This window comes from Larimichthys crocea, chromosome XI, assembly GCF_000972845.2.
Source record: "Larimichthys crocea isolate SSNF chromosome XI, L_crocea_2.0, whole genome shotgun sequence".
Lineage (NCBI taxonomy): Eukaryota > Metazoa > Chordata > Actinopteri > Sciaenidae > Larimichthys > Larimichthys crocea.
In genome coordinates, this window is record NC_040021.1 from 20,563,017 (window position 1) to 20,582,750 (window position 19,734).

General features: G+C 43.1%; 1 protein-coding gene across 4 annotated transcripts in view; it reads right to left on the minus strand.

Moving 5' to 3' along the window:
* cdc42bpab (CDC42 binding protein kinase alpha (DMPK-like) b) overlaps window positions 1-19,734 on the minus strand; it is a 74,374-nt gene that overhangs the window by 24,877 nt on the left and 29,763 nt on the right. For all 4 annotated transcript variants that reach the window (XM_019271120.2, XM_019271119.2, XM_019271118.2 and 1 more), the window contains exons 2-5: window positions 16,263-16,354; window positions 11,501-11,584; window positions 10,295-10,390; window positions 9,147-9,295 (exon numbers count right to left, since the gene is read on the minus strand). In XM_019271120.2, the coding sequence (XP_019126665.2) occupies window positions 9,147-9,295; window positions 10,295-10,390; window positions 11,501-11,584; window positions 16,263-16,354 (421 nt within the window). The remainder of the gene's footprint in view (window positions 1-9,146; window positions 9,296-10,294; window positions 10,391-11,500; window positions 11,585-16,262; window positions 16,355-19,734) is intronic.

Genomic DNA, 19,734 nt, shown 5'->3' on the forward strand with positions numbered 1-19,734 from the left:
TATAATCAAATTAAAAATGACATAACCTAGGGAAACTTGCTTGTAATGCTAGTGTGTAATAGTTCAAATACATTTGTGATTTGTCAATTAAGTGTAATTTCCCCCTTGCACATTTATCAGAAGCCTGACAACTGAAAATTGACCAGAAGAGAGAATAAACACTGGAAATAATTAGACTTGTGTTGTGGGAGTTCACTGTACAAATAGTGTGTGTGTGTGTGTGTGTGTGTGTGTGTGTGTGTGTGTGTTCATATGTGTGTATGTGGAGACTCACGCACAAATATGCACTCTGTTTGAGGAAATATGCAACATACAAACACACTCCCACCCACAAAAAAAAAGACCCTGTGTCCTAAACAGACACACTCCCCTGTTCACTATTCCAACAATATTTGTGTTTGTGAACAGACAGACTGAGGTGGTGGGGGGGTGTACTGGGTGGGGGGTTACTGACAACACATTCTTTCACAGACGTGTACACGGTGGCCACAGTAGAATTCCTCCTCGACCTGCATCTGTTCTGCATTACTACTGCTGGTGATATGTTTATAATATAGATACTGAGACTGTGGCTTGATTCCAGTTGGTGGAATTCATTGCTACACTGGGTTTTTCTGGCTAGCTGCTACACCGGCTGGACTGTCTCAGTATTCATCAGCTACTTTCACTATTTCACTTTCACTACCGACCGAGTGAATGTCAGAAAAATTAATTACTGAAACCAGTCCATTAATTGACTCATTTGTTACAGCACCAGTAGCCAGTGCTAGTTTCTTTCCCGTGTCCTACAAACCTCTACATAATAGGGAATATTTCTGAGATATGTACAGGAGGTAGCTCTGTGAAAGTTGCAACTTTAGGAAACGTCCAGCATGTTACCAAACTGATGGTAACTTCTAGCTCCTCACAAACTATGCATAATAAGGTGCAAGGGATCTTCCAGTGTGTTTAACAGGTGGTCACTGACAGGTGGTTTGTGTTGGGCCGCTGTTGCTATTGTGTTACATGGCAGCCGAAGGGTGCTTGTGTAGATCCCTGGCCTGCCTGGATCTACAGCCAGGTCTGGTGGGTGACTCACAGCTTGTGCTTCTTGAATAAGGTCAGAAACAACAAGTCCATTGCTCCTGTTTTGTCTGTGACCTGCGACCTGTGACCTTCTGGTGTTGGTGTTCATATTTTTGAATTATGTGTATTTGAATGAAATCCATGTTGTAAATCACTAAATAACCTTAATGATCTTTGGTCTGGACTGGTATGGAATGGAGATGTCACTGTATCCCACCATCAGGACTAAATATAGCTTCTGTCCTTGTCTGACCATTCCACTGATTTCCCATGAGGGCAGACCCCGTTGAACCCTGTGTCTGGGGCCCCCTTATCAACACAGTGAACCACGACACGGCTCAATACACATGGCATGGAGGGGGACATAAAAACTCTTTACAGTACACACAGTACATGCAGAAATGACAGAAATGACACGGGGTCATGGGGGACGATGTAAAACTCATAAGTCTGCTGGAACAGACGCTCACACACACTCGATGTCACAGGTTACAGAATTGAGCTGGTGCTATTTCTGGGCAGTAGTGTGAGCATGGCTCAGCTTAAAATAATAAACCAGATGTCCTACACCAGCACACACACATGCAGTCCCAACCAAAAACACACTAGTAGCATAGAGATACATTATAGAAAACTCCACGGCCTCCTATCTTTGTTAACGACAATGACTAAGTTACACCATCTAATTATTACAGTGTGTTTCATTTTTAGATTTGGCTTCAAACAGACCAAGCTGCATCTAATAAAAATCGCTCTGAAGTCACAATTAAACTCCAGCTCCTTCTCATAGACAATAACCAATGTGCTAACGTCGCCTACCAAATCAATTCTTGTCGGATAACAAAACTTCAAGAAGCACGAGCTAATCAGTTAAAGCTCATGAAATTCCCACATTCCACTTCGAAATTCTTCATAACTGCTCAATAAATACACAAGACTGTTGCCCACGCCTCAGAGTTTTTTTTTCTTTCTGTTAAGAGTGAGCAGACATGAATTGGCTTTGAAGACGCCTTTGATGCGTCTGTCTTCAGCGAGAGATGGCTTCAAAGCCAGATGTGGAACCCCTGTCATTTTCCAGTAGTGTTAATAGTCCCATCTCATGGGGCTTGAGCGAGCTATCTCTCTTCTTCACACAGGCCACTAAATCACCAACCTATAAAACCTTGGATTAAAGTAATATGTGCACATATGTGACTTGTATAGACACATAAAAGTCAGGCTCTGAAACGTATATATAAATTGACGCTTACTTTGACCAAATCACTGTTTGCATCGTAGGTTACTTAGAAGTCTATTCTAAAGGCTTGGCTGCTCTCAGATGAGTTCCAGATTGAACATCACTTTTCCAAAGTGGATACTGTATATAGCATTTTGGATGGAAACCACATACTGTACCCAAGTGCATATATTCACCCAACCAAGCTGGAGTAACATGAACTTGGCAGGCACAAACACACATAAACAACTGACATGATGTATACTCAATGTCGCCATAAAAGAGAGCTTAAAACTTGGAGATGGAGGATTAAAATTTTTCTGATAAAACTTTTTATATTCCTAGGAGGACATTTATCTTGGACTGCTCTCTCCTGCTCCGTTATATCTGAACCTTCACCTTCACTTTAACAACTCCAAATGTAGACATCATGGAAGGCTTGAGCATGAGAATACAAACTCAGGAATAATCACTGGAAAAATTATGCAGCTTTTGGCTTGCAGTTGTATAATGTTAGAAACAGAACCATTAAAACATATTTGACCTTTAGCAGAGACAGTTTTGTTTCTTTAAATGGGAACAATAACTTAAAAGGTGCCATGCAGAGTTTTAGGCCACTAGGGGCGCTGTGCAGCAGTGTTTTTACGTGTCTCTCTTTCACTGTTGACAAATATGCACACACTGGAGCATGCTGGTGAAGCGACGCACATTCCTGCCCATGGTTTCACACTGTTCTTCTGACCTACAGGTGGCAGTAATACGCTGGGAGATTCAACAACATACTAGCAAAGGCAGGAAAGAAGCAGCAGGCAAGCATATAAGCATGGATACAAACGAATGCTGCAGGTTTCACATTTTTCAATAAACCGGCTATGCAAATGTTTTATGATGACGGAAATGCAATTCAACACATTCACTTTCCAGGAGTTCTTCTAGACGATACAGGACAGTACTAGCTCTCATATGCTGATGTAACTTACCGTTAGGCATAGTTTTATTGCTGTTTTTAATAATAAAGAGTTCAAGTGGCCACACCCATCACTGTTATCGTCTTGTATCCTTTTTGTTAGATATGATCAGCACAAGTATTTATTTATTTGTTGTTTTTTTTTTACTGTTATCAACCATGGCTTCAGAAGATTTTTAACTGTGAGACATTCCACGTTAGCTCGCTTTCCAGGTGCCACCATAATCACTCCATTTTCCACAAGAAACATTTTATATCAAGTAGATTTTATTTTACAAAAACTGAATCTTAATTAAACCTCACAGCAGCAATCAAACATGATAGTATGACATTTGTCAGTTGGTGGATTAAGTTTTATACTGTAGTTCCTCCATACATTTTGACACAGGATCACTGCTGTGGTTCTCTATTACTCTGACACACATGTGACCTCTGCACATGCAACCTGGATCCCCTGACGGGAAGTGCAGACGTTACAAATGATGAATGACACCCGTTACACTTGGACTAGACTGAGAATATACATCTGTGTCTGTGTGTGTGCATGTACACACCCACCCACCCACATAGGTCCACAGGTGCTTCAATTTCTGGAAGGCCTTCTGCTCCGGAGGCTTCAGGTGTGCCAAAAAGCAGACGGCATGAGTTGACCCTTGCCTGTCCATGCGTATGCAAATGTGTGTTGCAGCCAAACAGCTCAGTGGGGTAAGGAGGGTGTTGGTCCTGCTACTGGTAAACCATTTAGTATTGAGAAAAGCCCCCGTCTGCCCACTCCCCTCTCTCTCTCTTAGCAACAACTGTCTTTCCACCTTCCTTTTTTCCCAAATCTCACACCAAATGCCAATGATACTTTTACCCCGCTGCCCTCCACATCACCTTCATGTCTGCATCACTCTGACTGTTGCCACAAGCCCCCTAAAAGTCCACAGCTCACGTCACTGGAGGCTAACGGCACAGGAGCTGACTCACATTTAGCCTTTCACACATGGCACAAACCTAGAGAGGTGGTGGTGGTGCTAAGCTACGCTAGTTAGCATAGCTAATTGGGCTACTGTGTCACAGGGCTCCTGCGGTCTTAAGGAGCAGCACACAGAGACTAGAATAGAGGGAGGTAATCTCCTCTAAGACCACAGCATCCATCTGTGAGGGCCATCTGGACACCACCTCACACACTAACACACACACACAGACACACACACACACAGTGTGGCCTGCAGCAACACTGGAAACTGCACAGACAAGTCATGTCCACATGCCTCTAGCCAGGCGTTTGTTAACTAAGGGTTCAAAGAACTGCTGCCTGTATGACTTTTGGCATCACTTGATACTGACAAACACACACTGAGTCATTCACACACCCTCACACACTTTCCTTTATCACTATTAAAATATTTTGCTCCAGTGTCCATTTCAGTTCAATTGCAAAATCTAACATTATCATCATCTAACATCAAAAAAGTCACATATATAGAGTTAACACTGTAAATGAAGTCCTTCGATGAATGATGAGTGTGTGTGTGTGAGAGAGAGTCCTGTTCTCTTTTAGATCACTGGACTGTGGAGAAACACATGAGAGTCCTGTTCTCTTTTAGATCACTGGACTGTGGAGAAACACATGGCCCTGATCAATAATAAAACAAAGGCTGCAATCAATACAAAAACACACAAAATCACACACATGAGCACAATTACACAGTCCTTTACAGTAGTGAGACCCCACTCAGAAGAGATGTGAACTGTCACACCCTCACATAACATCTAATTTCATGCGAGTGTGCATTGTTATCTGTCTTCCTCTCTTCATGATCACAACAGATCTCCCCCTCTCTCCATCCATTCACACACACTCACTGTTGTTCCTCTCCACCAACCCCCACCTCGACTCTCTCTCCATGAGAATACCCCTATCTGAGCCAGTGACACACACACACACACACACACACACACACACACACACACACGGCAAACAGATGTGGTGCTAGGCAGCACAAAGCCATGCTGAGTTGGCCTATTGAAACGTTTGTCAAGCCCCTCTGGGAGGCCAAGCAGATCACTGACCACTGAATAAATGAACACACACACACGCAGTCTCCCTTTGGGGTTTGACTCCAACGCACGCCGCCTCTCATGGGACTCTGCCGAAGGGGGGACAGAAGGTTGACCTCTAGGCTCTTTGCTCTTCATTTCTTTCATCTGGGCTCTTTTCAACTTCATCAGTGTCAACAGGGCTGCAAAGGTTCATTTTAAATGGGCAAGACTTTCACAACACAGGGAAAGGGGCACGTTATGGTGAGCTCTGGTAGAATTTAAACAGTTCTTACACTTGGCCTGTCTCTTTAAAATATTTCAATTTGTGGTAGACCACTGAGGCACTGTTGTGGATCAATAAGCAGTAGTAAAGCTTCTCATAATTTTTAGAATAGAGTCATGGACTACATATGTTGACATATAACTTAACAGTAAACTAAACAGCCATTCCAGCCCTACAGAGCAGCAGTAGGCACAGATGAGGCAGTGATATAAACATACTGAAGCACAGCGTTTTGTGTACTATGTCTGGGATGATACTTTAATATCGTTGAGCCCCCCAAGAAGCCAGGAAGAGTCCTGGTAGGGAGCTGGAGTCGATGACAAGGACAGTAAAATATTCCTACTTATTACGACAGGAGTATGTAAACATTTTCTCTCTCTCTCTTGTCTCTTTTATTTTTAAAGCTTGCAAAACAAACTAAAAGAAGTCACTGTCATCCAGGGACCCAGAACATATGATTTATCTCTGGTACTGCAGCCCCATCAAACATTAGCTCATGATCTATTTTCCATCATGTAAACACTACAACTGATGAATATAATGTGCCATATTGGCCTGCGTATTATGAAAATTATATTTAAATAAGCGGGGTTATTATTTTTGAGGACTAGACGTTTACAAGTACTGCTCTTACAGAGAGGGTGCGTTTTACATCAACAGAGTGTTGCATTATGGGTTGTTTGTAGCCTTAATGTTGCTAGGCTACTGAGTTTCTTCATGTGTGTTTATATTGAGTCTGTCAGCACTAAAAGTGTTTATTTAGCTCAGTTCAACTTGCAGGAGCTTCTTATCTTCATCGCAACTGGCATCGCAGGACACTGGAGATTGAGATTCCCAAGAGAAAAAAGCATGAATGCAGTACAGCCACAAGCTGCCCACTTCTATTCCCCAACAGTGGGCTGGCTGTGTGTGTGTGTGTGTGTGTGTGTGTGTGTGTGTGTGTGTGTGGTGGGGTGTAACTTAAAGTGAGCCGTGAATAGAGAGTGGTTGGGTTTTCTGTTTAATGGACATTAGAGCCTTTAAATTACAGGGTTAATGCATTGTGCTCTAACTTAGTCACAAGAATAAGAAACACACAAAACACACACCATCACCGAGATAAACACACACACACACCATTGTGCACACGCACTCAAATGCGCTACACACACACACACACATCAGACGGGCCCAGCCAGCAGGACACACCCTCCTCAGGGGACCTGCCTGGTCGTCTCCACCCTCTACAAAGCGTAGCATAGAAATCTCTCACGAGCATGTGTGTGTGGAAGTGAGAAAGAGAGAGAGCAAAGGAGGAGTTGGGGGGTTGGTACATGAGGGGGAGGTTAACAGCACCACACCCCCGCCCACACACCTCCCATACCCCATCATTACTGTCCCAAAGCGTCCACGAGGGGACGTAAAGAGAAACAGTGCTGTCCCCTCCCTCCCTGTCCCGTTTTCCCTTCCATCCACTTCTCCGCTGCCACCGCCAACCCCCACCCACAGCCCCCAGATAACACCATGCAATTAGTGGCTCCCCACTCTCATCTCATGCGCTCCCTTTTCTTTACTTATACATTTATATCTACATCTCTCTATAACTGTGTCGTCGCCTCTCCGTGCGTCTCTTTCCGTTCAGAGTTTTCAGTGGCGTATTAGAGATCAGAGCGACTACCGCCACACCCAAAACACTCTCCCACCAAGCAGCTTAGCTTTATTGTAGCCTTTCTCTGACCCTCCCTTCTTCGCTATCCATCTCTCATCTTTACCCGTCTATCCATCCTCCCTTTGCTTCTTCGACAAAAACTGCTGTGACGAGCCCCCGGCGAAAGGAACACTGTAATTGTGTTAACATGCCAATGTGACCACTTCCTGTCTGGCAGAGCCCAACTTCCTGCTCCCAAGGGCATCTTCTTTTGGCTACAAAAAATACTTTTGGCATCTATGCTACAGAAGTAAATAGTTTGAAGAGCCACGGGGTGTGAACAGTCTGATTCAGGCTTGTTTAGATTTGTTTTCAATTGTTTTTAATTCAGTCAAATTGTGAAATGAGGGAAAGCGTCTAAGTGGAAACAGGAACTGCAAACTGTTTGTCAGTACAAAATTGAGGTACTTGTACTTCTGGTATTTCCAGTTTATGTACTTTATACTTCTACTCACTACATTTATCTGACAGCTACAGTTACTTATAGTTACTAGTTACTTTTGAGATTTAGATTTTACATAAAAACACAAATGATAATCTTATATAACCCAATGAACTGCTACTGATTAAACCAGTGGTTTCCAGCCTTTTTGACTAATGATCCGGTACAAAAAGCAGTGTCTAGTCTGGGCTCTTTGTCACATTTCAGAAATCTAGTTGTCAGCAGTTCTACCAAAGACTTAAATTGTTTGAGGCTGACTGAGGTACGACTCTCTAATGTTTCCATGTTGTTTCATTAATCTTATGAGCTGCTAGAGAGTCCTGAGAATTAGTAATGTTTAGTAATAATTCAGTCACAGAGAATGCAGAAGGAGTACATTTACTTTTGAATCTTTAAACCTGTAATAAATTAATTCTTTGGTCACTTGGGGGCAGCTGAAACAAACTTTGAACACTGATATATTATCACCTTTGAGTTGATGGTGAACAGTTGCTTATTTACACATCCAGCAGTTCCAGAGCAACATTCTGATTTATTTAGAGTTGTGTTTCTGACAACTTGATTGATGCAAGTCCAATATTCTCTCTGTTAGCTCCGTTTTTGGTCTCCAAAACTCCAACTCCTGAAGGAAATGTCTGGTCCTATAGCTGCTAAATGCTCCGCTGTGTTCATCAGCTAGTCAATAACAATGCCTGTCTGGTGTTTGGTGCTGAGCAGGTAAGAGTACAGTGCGTTTTAAGAGCTTTTTTAAAAACTAAAAACAGCTGCCTCCTGCAGCTGAGATCGACACTATGAGAGCAGTCACAGTGAACTAAAACCGTAAATGGTAGAGTAAAAGTTGTAGCCGGCTAAACTATGAGCTATAAAGCCGTATGAATCCAAGGAAAGCTGCAGATTCAGGTGATAATCCTGAATGTTCTCACTGTCATTTGATACCTCGTTAATAATAAAAATACTGATTACAGCTGCTTTGAGTACACTTTGCTGATAATGCTTCTGCGCTTTTGCTTAAACAGGGCTTCTGCTTGTAATGACATGTTATATTGGCACGTTTAATTAAGTAAAGGATCTGAGCACTTCTTCCAGCACTGCAGTTATTTTCTAAAGCACTAGAATCGTGCCTCTCTCTCTGTCTCTCACACACACAAACCTCACCTCAAATGGGAATGTGAAGTGAAATAATCACTCACAGAAAAAACTCACAGAAACACAAACTAATATACTGTATAATTAGTAAGTGGTATTGAATAGCTTCAGTGATGATTGAAGACAAACATGTGAACACACACACACTACTATTTTCACTTATTTTCATTTAGCTGCTCCCCACAGCTGGAAAATTGCCCACGCAGCAAGAATAATGTAAATACGCTGAACATCCATCATCAGGACTTATTGCTCTGTCAGTTACTCTCCAAAAAAATGATTACAGACACATACATCCTGTCTGCTGCTCACCTGTGGACGTAATGTAGCTGGTGAACCGAGTCGATGGCCAGCACCATCTCAGCCAGGTAGAACTTGGCCATCTCCTCCGGCAGCCGGTCCTCAAACTTACTGAGCAGAGTCAGCAGGTCACCTCCCACGTAGTAGTCCATCACCAGGTACTACAGAGACAGACAGACGGAAAGAAAATGAGGATTAAAGGTCACTGACAGGTGCCAGAAAAGAAATTAATAAAAGTGAAAAACAAAATAACTTCATTTAGATTAGAGGTTATAAGAATAGTGTGTATCATTGGTGTTTAATGTAGACAATACAAGAAAGTCACAGAAGAAAGTCAAAAACATACTCTCCCCTTTTCCCCCACCTCTCACTCTCCTCTCCCTTTTTTCTCACAGTATCATTACTACAGAGGGGCACTGAGGCAGCGAGCGCCTAAACGGTTTTTAACTTTTGAGGGTTTCCCTAAAAATAGACGGCTGGACGGGCAGCGGCAGTGTATATTTTTAAAGCCTTGGGGAGTGTCCAGGGTAAAGCATTTGTTGTGAGAATGTGGGAAATGGAATGACAAGCAGTCCTGGCATCTGAACTCAGGGTCACAGGGAGAGGTCATGCTGTCAGGTTAGAGCGAGAACGCTTGCCTGCAGTAGCCAATGCAAGCGAGGAGGAGCTCGGCCCGCGGCCGCTCAGCAAGCTCCACAGTCATTCTTTTGGTTTTTTACATAAATGTTTTTTTGGCCTTGTTACCTTCTGTTGCACAATTTCCTACAATTCTAAGTCATGTTGTGCTTTGTGGCGAGGAGTGAATGTGCTGGTCAGCATCTGGCAGGTCACCAGCCATCGCGCGAAGGTGGTGCTGTTTTCTATAAATGAACTGGCCAGTGAAATGGTGAAAGTGGCAGGTGGAGCTACGCGAGTACAAGACTGTGGTTGTTAGTCTGGAGAGTACTAAAGTTGGAACGTGCTGAAATGTATGAAGGTGGAGTGATACATCAGATAAGTAAAAGGTTAAAAACTCCCTGTGAGAATTAAGGTTCAAATCATGGCAGGAGAATTTCTGGAAATACACTTAGGCTGGTTGGTGGAAAAAAAAAACAAAAAAAAAAAAACACTGTTTCCTGCTCATGAATACACACTCAGAGGAAAAGAGAGTGCTATGTTACCAGATTATTGTCGTCCTGGAAGGCGTAGTGCAGGGTGGTGATCCACTGGCAGTCCCCATTTACCAACACGTCCCGCTCCTCCCGAAAACATGCCGTCTAAAGAAAGAAGCAATGAAGTACCGAAAACAATAGGAACAACGAGAGATTGGGAGTTCAGTTTTCAGTTGTACATGTCAGAATGTGTCAAACATATGTGCCAGTTCTTCATATTTAGAGCAGTTACACCTATATGAGTGGCATTTGTTCATTTAATTAAATGTAATGTTGAGTGATATTCTGTGATGTAAGCATGACATCTCTGGCCCACCTATCAGAAGGTCGGGACGTTCTACAGAGCTACACACTTGGAACTGACAAGCATTCAGTGTCCTGGATCAAGGACTCTTTAAAACACAGATGCCTGTTAATCTGGCAGCTCTGTGCTGTCTGGCAGTGTTTACATTCATTATGGTAACCTTGGTGATATCGTCTTTCTGCAATAACCTGATTTGTCATCCATAATGTAAACAGGAAACCCCTTAATTAAATGAAACCTGATTAACACAGCTAGCTTTTTGCCAGAGGAACCTGATTTCCAGGCCATCTACAGTGTAACCTAAATTGGATTCTAAAAGGGTTTTAACAAGAGCCAGGACATGAAAGCTGTGTTATAACGGTGGCGCAGTGTGGAAGAGGAAAGCTCATCGCTTGTAGGGGAGGACCTCATGTCCAAAATCATTGACTTCAGTTCTTGGACAGTGCTTTGATGTTCTGTCTACAACAACAGTTACATACTCACTATTCACTGTCTACAGTACATCTGCTGCTCTACATTGTTTCCCATGTCCAGGCGTTTGCACACACACATACACACACAGCAGGGACCAGTTTTGGCCTGTGACGTATGAGGCATGAAGATTGAAGACCCAGGGGACCAACAGGAATGTCAGACTGTCAGGAAGAGGTCGATGAGAAAAACATGCAGCTCAAGCAGCAACGTGTTCTGCAAGCATTCAGCAGTTCAGTCCTGATTTGAGTGTAGATAAATGAGGCCTTGTGGTTTCTCTTGACATCAGACGCTTATTTTAAAAAACTAAAATCAATCATCAAATCTCATTATTATTTCCTTTCAAAGATTTCCCCCAATACTGCTGCAATGGCCCCGTATCCAAAGCCAGAAGGAGAACTGGCACACGTCAAGAAAAGCTTCGAGTGAGCGATGTTTACCTCGGCTCGCTTCAGCATCTCCCACTTGTTGAGAATCTTCATGGCGAATACCTTGTCTGTGTTTCTCACTTTTACGACTGCAACCTGCAAGAAAGACACAAGAGTTGGAGTGTTAAAAAAATAAACGACCGTTTTAAATCATGTGTGTGACAGCAGAGCCGGTGAAAGAATTTGAAGCATGTTAAAAACACGGATCAAAAACAGATTTAATATCTTATCTCTGATGCAAGAGGGAAAAAAACAAATGCAAGAACTGCTCAGAGATACTGATTATGTGTGATCCTATTTCATAATTCTACAATCAGTAACAAAAATCACAAATGATGGTGCTACTAAGTGCAAATAAATGAGATGGCATGTTGCAGCAGATGGTTAAGTGTGCCTTGAATTTTTTATAACATCGACAAAGCACCCCCACATCATCACGTCCTTCATGCTTCATGCTGGGAACCACACATGCTGATACTTGTTCACCTTCTCTGATTAATATACATCATAAAATACTATTTGAGCTATAATTTCCCTGCAGTGAAAGGTTGTGTTGTAGTAGAACGACCAAAGAACACAAGAGAATCAAATCATTACACAAGCAAAAGCATGAAACAAGATAAGATGGAGGGAGGAGGGCTGGATTGAGAAAGAGCTCTGAAACAGGATGAAGTTGGAAAGGAAAAGAAAAAGGAAAAAGACAGGATGACTGGACAGGAGGAGGAAAAATGAGATGGGAGGAAGAAGCAGCTTAAGTAAAGAAAAGGACAGAATGCAGGGAAGAAAGGAAAGCAGAGTACACCCAAGGAGGAGACGGGAAGGAAAGGGCAGGAAGTGACCACAGATACTAAAGTGCTGACCTAAAAGGCCAACAGATGCACTCCACCTGGATTCACACACATACGAGCACACACACACACACACACACACAGCTGGACACTTAAATATGATTCATGCTTCCTATTAGCAAAGTCCACAGTTTGAGAGAGGAATTTGACCACTCCTCTAATCTCTGTGTCCGATGATTTGTATGACAGTGAGTGGACTGATTATAGCAGATGTGATGGTTTGGAAGGAAGTCTCTGATCGCAGATTAATGATGTGGTCTTTGCTATGAAAATCACAAACTAACCATAAATATTTTGTGTGTCAATAACTATCAAAACAAGCCTTCATAAAATCTGCTAACTTTATCTAAATTCACAGATTCATCTTCGTTGTACATACGCAAACAATAATGCAGATTCTATAGAGGCCTTGCTTTTTGACAGGAGTGACAGTATATTTGAACTTGAACTTGACTGTTTTATTGCTTTCAGACGCTGGATAATGAGAAACCATCTTTAAACTAAATCAACCGGTTTGAAAATGTAGGTAAATACTGGAGATCTTAACAACTTTAAGTGTTAGCCTGTCAATTATACTTACTTCCTCTTCGCCACCTTTCTAGAGCTCAGCTTTTCACACTCTCCCATTGTGTTTCCCGTAGCCTCTTGTACGGTCTTAACAACATAGCAACTGCCAACTTTCCCCTCACTGATAATTGCTGAACATTACCATGTCAAGCTTCCTCAGCTCTGGCTTCACTTTTTGCCAAAAAAGGAGCTGCACAAGCTGCTGTGACAAACCGCTGCAAGCTGCCCGCCGGAGTGCATGCAAACATACATCCTGGCTGATTTCTTCTTTATATTTTTGTAATATTCAATCAACTCAAAAAGCAGAAGTAATTTCTTAATCTGGCCTCGTTAACAGTTACCTGAAAAATATGCATAAATAGGAAACACAAAGAATTTACACAAGTAAACAGACAGACGGAAATTTGTAAGAGCACTGCGCGCACACACACAGATGAGAAGTGAAACAAACGCAGGCGCCCCATGCAACAGAGGGGTCTGTAGTCTATTAAATGAGTTGGGGAATGCTGCTAATGCAATACAATGATAACATTCCTGCAGTGTTTGGATTTCCCCTAGTGATCCCTCACCAGAGGAGAGGAGGACGGAGGAGGACAGGGGGGAGTGCACTGTTCTTGGCAACGTCTGGCTGTTTTTGTCCTTTTCTCCATCTCTCCTTTCTTTTCCCCACTGTTCCTTCCTTCATCTGGTCCTCCCTGTCAGGCCTGGTGTCTACTTCAGGGCCAAAGAAAGACTGAGCACAGAGTTCACTTCACTGCTCCTGTCTATATTCAGGGATAGAAGTTATGCATCGTAGGTTTTATTCTGCATTGTGTTGCTGTTCACTGATTCTTTAAATTTGGTTTCATCAGTTTGGAACAGGCATGAAGCAAACCACAGCAGTTAATCTAATTATTCAACCAGCCAAGTGCTTTACAGAGTGGCAGAGACAGACTGAAAACACACCAGCTATTTGCCAAAATGGAACTGACAGACTAAACAGCCAAGGCTATATTTATAGGCATTTGGCTGTTGACTGGTGTTTCTGAAGAGGTTTTTTGTCCCAATGTAACACACGGTACAATAAAGTATAACACTGACTGATGAGCCATGACTGCACAAGAACTTAACGATTATATCATGATGACGTACGTCTTAATCGAGGCTAGCGGCTGGGAGCAGAACCTCTAACCCTGGCTTTGGCACTGAGCACCGTTTGGCCTGCTTGTGCCGGTGAAGAGGCAACTGAGTCCTAATGGGAAGCAAAGGCAAGGGGCCAGTGCACCCCTGTCCATTCATCAGACACTGCTCCACAGAGTCACCCGCCCGCGCCATTTCTCTGCCTGCTGCTGACAACGGGAGGATGAAATCAAAACATCCTGCACTCAAACTCTCTCGCCTCCCTTTCTGACTCTCAAGTATTGTCTGTCTGCACACCTGGGTCTGTCTCCACCTCCGTCTCTTTTTAACTCTCTCTCCTCACATCTCGGTCGCAGCTCTGTGCTCGCTTTTCTAGAAAAGCTCCAAAAGTGACAACAAATAAGTGGCACCCTTATAAATTTTCATGAGGCCTTCCAAAAACACACATTTTCCATGTTTGCTTGGTCTGACCTCAGGTCAGACAGCTCTTATTACTGTCAACCAACCAGAATATAGGAAGACTTACTAACTTTGTGTTCTGCCAGCAGCCATTAAGAAAAATTGCCAAATGCGCTCGTTGGTTTGCAACACCTCTCAGGTGCCTTAAGGTAGCATTTCTTACAAACTTGCAGAAACCTGTGTTGTCAGACTGCTGTCGAAAACACTGTTTTGGATACATGTCTGCATGTTCAGTGCTGTTTATTCGATGATGACTCCGAGACAGCAAACAAAGTTTTGAATGAATCAGAACATGAAATAGGATGTGATGCTATCTTTACAGCTCCTGTTTTGCAGTTATTTACACAGAAAAATGTTGTAAACAAAGAAAATTAACTATAATTATGCAGTCTGCAACAAGTGCAAAAAACAGAACTAGAATTAGGACAGTGGCGGCCGGTTGCAGACGATGGTAAACAAAGGGTGGACGACTGAGTTCTACATTTCTGTTTACTATAACTCTGGAGTATGATCTACATCACAACCCACTGACAACATATTTTATCAGATGACTAAGCAGTGGATCATGATGTCTCTCAGGCTAATTGAATCTTTCTGTCATGTAAAACTCGTACTATCATAGCTGACTTAGTGGCCTCTGTTAAAAGGCGCTGGAATGCTGCCACAATGCAGCGCCATTCATGGATCGCAACACATCCCCGAGCAAAACACGCCTGAAAAACACACACACACACACACACACACACACACACACACACACATACACATATACACACACACACACACACACACCTTTCAGGGGCACAAGCAAGCGTGCTGGTATTCTGTTGGTGGTACTGCAGCTACATGCTGGCAGGTGTGTGCCCGTATCTATCTCCATCCATCAATCTATCACTTTCTTAAGTTCCTCCTGTCTCTCTCCACCTATCGGTGCGCTTTAGATGGAACTCAGGAATTCGCTGACTTGTTTGCACAGATGTGGATCGAGTGTTTGGAAGCATGTGGCGTGGCTCGAGATCATCAATTCGCCGCTGAAACCCTACATTTTCTGATGATTTACTAAAAGAGGCATGTGATTGTCAAAACACTTCTGCGCCGTGGTGAAAAGTATCAGTGTGAAGGTGGAAGGTTTTCGCAGGACACTCGGATTATGTAAGAGTCTTGGCTGAGAACCACAATACCTGTCCCTCCAACATTCCCCAGCTTTGACATCATTACCTGAAACTCAGTGACAAATTTCAGCCTCCCTACAGGCATATAAAGGCATAAAACTAAATAAACAAAAACATGTAACCCACACTGGCTGCTTTTCACTGGCAGTCTAATTCATTTAGTGTCCCTGGGTGAAGTGTGAAGAAGACTTTAAACGTTTTGTTCGAGCTGCAAGTAGAGTCATGCTCATGCGGCGGACCAATACTACGCACTGCTGCTGGAATGCAGCAGAAAGTAATCCACTATCAAACACAACAACACTCTTGCCTTTTATAACTCAAGTATTAAGGTATACGGGTACAAGAGGATACAGGCAGGTATTGTCCAAAGATCAAACTGCTTAATGTCTCCCTCAAGGAAGACAGATTTTAAGAGGTTTCCTGTCAAAACAGACAAGTCGACAAAAACCACACACAGCACATGATGCATCCATGAGCTCCAAACTAACCTATAACATCTGTTTCTTGTGCAAGCCAGAAAAAAAGGGGGGAAATGGCAGGTTCTTAACTTGTATGGTAATGGACTGCTGCCTGGTTAGGTTAAGTGTAAAAACAAAAGGGGTACATTACCTCTCCGAAGGCTCCTCGTCCAATCACCTTAAGGATCTCGAAGTCTTCCTTGTGCAGGCGCATCTGCTTTACTTTGGAAGTGAAGGGTTTAGCTGGAGAGAGAAGGAAGAAGGTTTACCATCAGCAAAAGGACTTTAAGCAAAGAGAGGACAGAGTCCATCAGCATGTCCCACCGGGCCTGAAATCAAAAGCTAACTTCACAAAATATTACATTTATAGGACATATGTAATATTAGGTAGTACTACATCACATACTTGACTTAATGAGTCATCATTTAAATATTATCAAACTACACTGATGAAGAGATGTGGTGCATCAGTTACATCGCAGCACACCATAACATCAGGAAAGGTAGTCTGATTTTCACTAGTTGGACACGTGTTAGCATCCAGTTGACATTTGCCTGAACAGCTGTATCATCAGTGGCTGTGATTAGACAGGAGATGAATGCTATCATGGCGTGGAGGGGTTCAGGTACCCTTGTTGTGACCCATGCTCTATGGAAACACTTGTGCTGGTCATGTGCTAACCCACTAGGGACCCACAATATTCCCAGAACTCATGAAAGGGTGTCATGCCGTTCTAAATTTACTTTATCACAGTATTAGTGACCACCTGGACCTCTCTATGGCACATGACACCGGACGCAGAGAGGCTGAGTGATAAAGCCAGCTATTGTTACGCCATACTGCGGTCATGGTCCCTGGTGGGGAAAAAAAGGAACTCTGGAGAGATCTGCTAAGGGTCGCCAGCATTGGCTCACAAAGCTAGACAGATTCCATCAATGGCTGACAAAGTCAGCATTTCCCTCATTTGTGGAGGCCTATTCAAGCACTTCCTGGTTTACATGATACCAGCATGCCAAGGATAACCGGGATTGGTTGCAAGTTCGCCAAGGTCAGCATACTCATTACATTGATACACTTGATTGTCTGATAACTGAGGGAAGTGGAACTCAACTTTTCACGTTGAAAGGTATGCTTCCAGCAAGATTAGCCTATCTTAGCGTTATAAACAAGCATTCACAGACAAATCCAGCTCAGTGTTTAAATCTGACATACAGTAACTCTTAAACTAAATCTACATCTTCTATACAAACACCCTTTTTCGTTTTTGGCTGCTGCTTCCGTGAGTGTGTGCGCGCATATGTGTGTGTGTGTATGTGTGTGTGTGTGGGAGCTGATCACCAGCCAAGTTGACGGTTTGGACCCATCTGCAATCCCTCACTGGCAAAACATCACGCTAAACTCATCTGGTTGTCATGACTTTACAGAACCTCTAGTGTTGAAGAAAAAGGACATTCTCCTGCTGTGAAACAAGGAACTGCCTGCTGAAATAAAACAAACAGGTCACTCACAGCTCAACAACTTCTCCACTCAGACTCCTGACCGACCGACCAACCGACTCCTGGCTCCGGTGACAGCTGGCCTAGTCTGCTATGACCACAGGGCAGAGGGAAAAACAGGAGCCGGTGCGGTGTGCCATGTCCTGGCACGCATTACAACAGACTGTGTACACAAATAAACGCACAAGCAACTCAGCCATCACACGGAGTAAGTCTGGGGGACACCTGACGTGGGAAAAACGCTCGGTCATTTCATTCATTTTCCTGCAGAACAAGTCGACCAGAAACAGTAAAACTAGTGGTCGGCTAGTTGCACTTGGGTGCAATCCAGCTTCAGGCAATTGACTGGAACATCACCACAAGTCTGCAAAAATGATGACAAACAAACTGAAATGGTCTTTCGCACAAAGTGTTCTTGTGCACCCTTCCTTCGTGCAGCCTACCAACAAAAATACAAAGTGGATGAGAATGATACATGACATGCTGACCTGGAAAGACCCGAGATTCATTGGTAGAAACAACATATCAAATCCAGCAATCAAAGCTGCAGTACAGCCGTTTGGCTGGCAAAATACAGCCACGAAATTTAATTTGCTGCACAATGGCGAACCACAAAACCCATCTCAATATATTAAGATGGCATCTCTGTGCGTGACATGTCACAAACCTGTGTGAACTCTGTGTTTGGTTTGTATAATCTCATGGTGTCTTTGACTTACAACAGGCTGATCGCAGGTATGACTTATGAGCATCTAGTCAATGTCCCATCATTTGGCTGGGCACTGGTGGTAATTTTCACTGCTGCACATCAGAGAACAGAGATCTCTGCTTTTAGCCAGCATCTCTGACCTGACATGGCATGTTTGCCAGAGTCAAGATAATATCTAGTAGCTGAATCCATTTAAATTCAGATTAATTCATGCATGAAAACCGCACAATTATGCTGAAGTAGCTAGAGTTGCACGATACCCACGGTATACACGGTACCCCGCGGTGCCAAATCATAACCGTCGCTACTATACTAGAAAGGTGCCAGTCTCCACTACATAGCGACCGCCTCTACTCTCCTCCCGGCTTCTCACTGCATGCTACTCCTTTGTAAACAAACAAACATGGAACCGCAACCGAACTACACAGCTGCTGAATGATTGGCTGTTTGCCTGTTACTGGTGACGTCCAGGGATATGATAGGGCTTTGGATGGGGAGAGAGCGAATGAGACGATAGTTTGTGTGCACAAGGCCTAATAGGCCTAAATAATGGAGCCTCCCCCTTTTATGATAATAGCATTTATTGAATAGCTGTCCTCAATGAAAGAGGTCAATATAGTCTTCTTGAAGGGGCTATAGAGCTTCTATTACAGTTTAGCTTAGCTCGGCTATTAACGAAGAAACACTTATGCTCATGAGAAAAATAGGAAGAATTCAACACTGTTTGTTTTCTTCTACTTGGTTGCTTTACGCTTTATTTTTTCTACGTTGTAGAACAGCCGTGTAAATTGTGTGAAAGTCCATTATTTACACGTTAGCGAAATAAAGTGTAAGAATCCATTTCTAAGTCTTTGTCCACGCCCAAATCTTTGAATACAAAGTCGGGCCTTCTCTCTGAGGCGATGTTAAGCGCAAGTCCGTAGAAACCTCACGTCTGTGTTTAACCTGAAAAACAATCAAATCAAATCAACGTGTTGCCTAATCGTTGGCTACTTCTAGATTGCTCACGATACTAAAATGAGTAACCACATGACTATACCAATCAGTAATCGCGTCCGGGTATTATCGCGGATACTTGCTGCTCATTTTTTTTATTATTGATATTTTATAAATGCAATTATTGGTACAAGTTAGTTTGAAACCAACTGACGACTTGTGTTTTTTGGCCCAACTGTAGTTGTTGCCCACTTGACGAAGACGACCACGGCAGACCTACTGCTCGGGCTCCGAGTTTGTACTTCTGCACGGTGAGTGTGTTGTATCATGTCTGGCGAGACAAACTTTAGCTTGTTGTTTGTTTTTGAAGCGAATTTCTATCGAAGCGGCGCTGTCGTCGTGGAGTTCGTTCTTGCGGCAGAAACCACTAACAGCCAATCAGCTAACAGACGGGCGGACCCAGTGTGCGGAAAAACAGCCG